Raw genomic sequence first — 5,627 nt, 5'->3', positions numbered from 1 at the left:
AAAAAAAAAAAAAAAAAAAAAAAAAAAAAAAAAAAGGTGGCCTCAGCGAAAACAAAGACCACATGTTGGTGAGGACACAGAGCAACTGTAACATATATGACTAAGGGAATAAACCAAGGTATTTTGGAAAACATTTTTGGCAATATCTGCCAAAGCTGAAGATAATATACATAAATTAAAACCTAATGAATTTCTCTTTGATGTATATATACCCAATAGCAAAGCTGGATATAAACACATAAACTGTAACCTAACATTTTCTCAACATGTATTCTAGAATGTTCACTCACAGCAGTGTTATTTGGAATAGCTTATGGAAAGTACTATGTGCACTAGCCTGGTCAGTCACTTACCCTGCAATATGGTTCCTTCTTTTTTATATCCTCCTGCTGGATCAGCCTCAAGCCTTGGACTCCATTCTGTAGGCCTCGTTCATACAGGGCCTGAAGTCTGGGAATTTCTTCTTGTTCAACAGCTACTATTAGCTTCAGGAAATGACCAAATGATTGAATAAAGTTAAAAATATCACCAGCTATAAAATATATAAAGTCAATGTAAAAATTATAAATTATCAGATTTCTCAGTTGAGGTTGATATAAAGCATTTTTCCTTCATAAGTCTTTTTCCTTTGTTCATTATTTTATTTCTCTCCTTCACCAAGAAAAAAAAATCTTTAAAAAAGGGCATTAATGCTAACATCCCCAAATGGGGCATGATGCCTCAATTTCCGTTTCTTGCTGAGCACTGCAACACGACCCCAGACATACACGGTCATCATTACCACCTCCTCCATCCTTGTAGCAAGAGAAGCAAATGTTTACAGCTTTCTTTTCTTGCTCTTAAGATTTGTTTTATGTATATAAGTGTTTTGCCTGCATGTATGCCTTTGAATCATTTGTATATGATGTTCATGGAGGGCAGAGAGGGCCATGGAGCCCCTGGAACTAGAGTTACAGGTGGTTCTGAGATTCCATGTGGGTCCTGGGAATTGAACCTGGATCCTCTGCAAGAGCAGCCAGTGCTCCTAACTGCTGAGCCATCTCCAGCTCTCTTTACAACTTTCAGAGAAAATGTGAAATGCCAGTACATAAAAAAGACAGCCACTAATCAGTGTAATGGGGCATCACTCTTGGCAAACTATTCTTTTGATGTCTTGAAATAAATTACAGTCTTTACTGATGCAGAAAAAAAGACTGAAATTTAATCAACTTTCTTCAAAACTCTTTTTCTATTTATTTCTGAGAAAAATATCTTAATTAAGTTTCTTATTTCACAGCAAGGCAAAACACAGATACATATTCATGGGTACATTAGCATGCACAGGGCACTACTTCATACCAAAGAGTCAACAGAATTCCATGAAGTAATGCTTTTGGTCAAGGTACAAAGGCTACCTATGTCAATAAATTATTAACCTTTAAACAAAAGATGAGTCAAAGGACACCATCAAGAAAATAAATAGACAAATCACAGAATGGAAATATTTGTAAATCACAGTGCAGATGAAAGTCCGCCATCTTGACCTTGTCTAACCCATGAGCTTTCTGTTTCCTTTTCTCACTTAACATTATGCCAAGGTCATTTTCTCTCATTACTAAAGAAAACTGTAACTCATCTTTTTTTTTTTTTTTAGGATAATGAATCTTTAATGACAACAATGAGCTTTCAATCTTAAAAATACGGAGAAAAGACATCACGACCAACCTCATAGAAATAAGGCTCATAAAGAGTGTGATGGACATTTAACTGTGTGCTGGAAGATCATGGAGATGCTCATATTGTTAGAAAGATACTTCTGAAAATGATTTAAAAAAAAAAAGACCTGAATAGATCCATAACATGTAAAGAGAATAAAAAGCCAACAAAACAAAAGCATAGCTGTGCATACCTTTAATTCTAGTACTTGGGAGGCAGAGCTGGGAGTCAGGCAACCAAAGCTACAAGAAAGACCCTGTCTGGAAAAACTAAAAAAACAAAACAAAAACAAAAACCAAAACCAAACAAAAAACCCAAAAAACTGAGAACAAAAGCCAACTGCCTACAAAGGCATGCAGCAAAGCCTTTATTCATGAAAGTTATCACATGTTTAAGAAGGACTCAAACTCGACTTTCAAAAAATGAAAGAGGAGGAAACATTTTTCAAATTACTTTGTTTGTTTGAGACAGGGTTTTTCTGTGTAGCCCTGGCTGTCCTGGAACTCACTCTGTAGACCAGGCTGGCCTCCTCAGAGCTCCACCTGCCTCCTCCTCCAGAATGCTAGGATTAAAGATGTGTGCACCACCCCCCAGCTTTCAAATTACTTTTATGAGGTCAGCACACTCTTATGGTCTCCTGAGCTATATACCCTCAGCCATCATTTGTAAATACAGACACAAAAGTCTTTGGCAAAACAGTAAAATTAAATACAGCAACATATAAAAAAGGTTGTATGGCATAACCAAGTAGGATGAATCACAGGAAGACAAGATCAGCTTAACACCTAAAAGCTAGTTATGACCTGATACACTAGAGTAATGAAGCAGAAAGTAAGAAAAGCTCAACAGACACAGGAAGACAATTCTAAAAAGCAAAAACCCAGGGGCTGTTGAGGTAGCTCAGCTGGAAAAGGCCATCAAGCCTAACACCAGAGTTTTGGTGCCACACACACACACACACAAAATGTAAAAAAAAAAAATAAACAAAACACATACATACTGAGAAAGAAAACTAATTTAATTGTAGATAACAAGACAGGATCCTGCAGGTGGAAAATCGTAAGAAATATGCACACACACACACAAACACATGCACGAACAAAACTAAAACAAATGACATTAGGAAAACAATCCTCTCATAAAAGCATCAATAAAAACAAATTATAGAAGAATAAATTTAACAAGAGGCGGCAAGACTTACACATTGAAAACTATGCTTTAACCACAGTACTTGGGAGGCAGAGGCAGGTGGATCTCTGAATTTAAGGCCACCTTGGACTACAGAGTGAGCTCCAGGACAGCCAGGTTCTGTCTTGAAGGAAGGAAGGAAAGAAAGATAAGAAAAACTATAAAACAGTTAAAAGAAGTTAAAGATCTAATCAGCAAATGGAAGAAGTCCATAGTCATGGATTGAAAGAGTTAATGCTGTCAAGATGGCAATATCTGGGGCTGGAACGATGACTCAGCAGTTAAGACCACTTCCTTTTCTTGTAGAGGACCAGAGAGTTCCCAGAATCCTCTGACAGATCACCTACTTGTAACTCCAGCTCCAGGGGATCTAATGCCCTCTCCTTACTTCCATGGGCCCATGTACACACGTATACACACACACACACACACACATGCATACACACACAAATAAAAAAAATTAAATATGGTAATATCTTCTAAATTGATCTACATATTAATATAATTTCTATCAAAATCCCAGCTGTCCTTTTGGGGAGATTGATAAATTGCCCTAAAAATTCATTTGGAAATTCAAGGATTTCCCAAATAGCTAAAGCAATCAAAAATAAGCATTAAAGTTAAGGGACTTACATCCTGTATATAGGGATAGACATATGTTCAACTGATTTATAGAATGGTGCCAAAACAAAACAAGACAACACCTGATTTTACAAAAGAGTGTCTTTCCTATGGAAAGAAGACTTTTCAACAAATGATGTTGAGACACACAGGTAACTACACACCAAAGAACAAAGTTGAACCCTAACACAGACCAGATATCAAAATTAATTCTAACATCATTTTTCTTTTCTTTTTTTCTTTTTTTGTTTTGGTTTTTCGAGACAGGGTTTCTCTGTGTAGCCCTGGCTGTCCTAGAACTCACTCTGTAGACCAGGCTGGCCTCAGAAATCCGCCTACCTCTGCCTCCCAAGTGTTGGGATTAAAGGCGTGAGCCACTACTGCCCGGCAATCATTTTTGATGTATTAAAAATACAAAATCTCTTAGGAGAAAAGCACAGGAGCCAATCTTTACAATCTTGTATCAGCTGGTCATTTCCTAGATATAATCCTGGAAGCAAAGTCACAAAAGAAAACCTTGGATTTTTTGTCAAAATTTAAACTCTTGGAGCTTCAAAGTATACCATCAGGAAAGCAATAGGGAATATCAAATCTCACAGACTAAGACCAAATCCTTGGGATCAGTAAGTAATACAAAACTTCTCCCCTTCATGGCTTCATCTTCTGAGATTTCAGTTGCTCCCAAACAAGCACAGTCTAAAAACACTAGATGAAAAGTTCTTGGGATGTGGACCAACACTGTCTCCCACAACCATGTTGTATATGCTATACACTCATTAGTCACTGTCTAGTCACTCAGGACACAAGATTGACTGCATGCTATCATCATGCCTGTGTTCAACTAGCCTTTTATTTTAGTAATGGCCCAAAGTGTAAGAGTCATGGTGCTGGCAAGAATTTCATAACATCACAAGAAGAGTTAGTACAGCATAATCAGATATTTTGAGAAAGTCAGAGATTGATCACTTCACATAACTTTTAGTAGAGCATTTGCTAAAATTGTTATTTTAATAAAATAGTTGTTGCTAGCCTCTTATATGCCTAATCTTTGTCATTAAACTTTATCATTGGTGTACATGAACAGGAAATACTAAGGCATGGAAAGGGATAGGATAAAAGGAAAGATATATATAATATATATAATATATATACAATTTTGTCAATTAAAAATAAACTTAAGAGTGCTGAGGAGATGTCTCTGTGGGGAAAGTACTTGCTGGGCAAGTATGAGGACTTGCAGTTGGCTCTCTAGGAAGCACCCTTTTAAAAACTCACATGAGCCTGTAATCTCAGCACTGACAAGGCAGAGACGGGAGATATCCCTGGGGCTTGCTGGTCAGATGCCCTAACCAATCAGTGAGTTCTAGGTTCAATAGTAGACCCTGTCTCAAGAAATAGGGTAAAGTATGATTAAGAAACATACTGATGTTAACTTCTGGCCCCCATATTCTTACCAACACTTATTATTTGTTTTTACTTTAGCCAATCTGATAGCAATGAAGTAGTACCATATAGAAATACACACACACACACTTTCATACATGCAAAGAAAAAGTACTTGGTATCACTAGTCAATGCAATGAGGGAAACCAGCTATACTGTTATAAAGCTATAGTTCAACTTGGAGGCTGAGGCAGGAGACTTAAAAGTTCAAAGCTAGTTTGAGCTACATTGGGAGACACCAGATTTAAAAAACAAACAAACAAACAAACAAACCCTAAGCAACAAATAAGCAAACAGAAATTTTTATGAGGTACTACTTCATAGCTATCAGATTGACTAAAGTAAAACAAAATAATATTCATTGGTAAGAATATGAATAACACGAGGGTAGGGGATCCTCACTAATTACCTTGAAAATGAAACTAACAATCTGGAAAAAATGTTTGGCAGTTCCTTCAAATATTAAAGATGGAGTTTCCACAGGACCCAGACATTCTACTTCTAGAAATATTCCACTGAGAAATGAGAATGAAGCCGGGCGGTGGTGGCGCACACCTTTAATCCCAGCACTTGGGAGGCAGAGACAGGCGGATTTCTGAGTTTGAGGCCAGCCTGGTCTACAGAGTGAGTTCCAGGACAGCCAGGACTACACAGAGAAACCCTGTCTCGAAAAACCAAAT

At 37.2% G+C, this 5,627-nt stretch overlaps 1 protein-coding gene across 1 annotated transcript in view; it reads right to left on the bottom strand.

Annotated features, from left to right (window-relative positions):
* Positions 1 to 5,627, bottom strand: part of L2hgdh (L-2-hydroxyglutarate dehydrogenase) — a 31,078-nt gene that overhangs the window by 21,104 nt on the left and 4,347 nt on the right. Inside the window, exon 4 of the mRNA XM_028782018.1 lies at positions 354 to 485. Coding sequence (XP_028637851.1) covers positions 354 to 485 — 132 coding nt within the window. The remainder of the gene's footprint in view (positions 1 to 353; positions 486 to 5,627) is intronic.

This window comes from Grammomys surdaster, unplaced genomic scaffold, assembly GCF_004785775.1.
Source record: "Grammomys surdaster isolate TR1022 unplaced genomic scaffold, NIH_TR_1.0 98, whole genome shotgun sequence".
Lineage (NCBI taxonomy): Eukaryota > Metazoa > Chordata > Mammalia > Rodentia > Muridae > Grammomys > Grammomys surdaster.
This window is presented reverse-complemented; position numbering and strand designations above follow the sequence as displayed.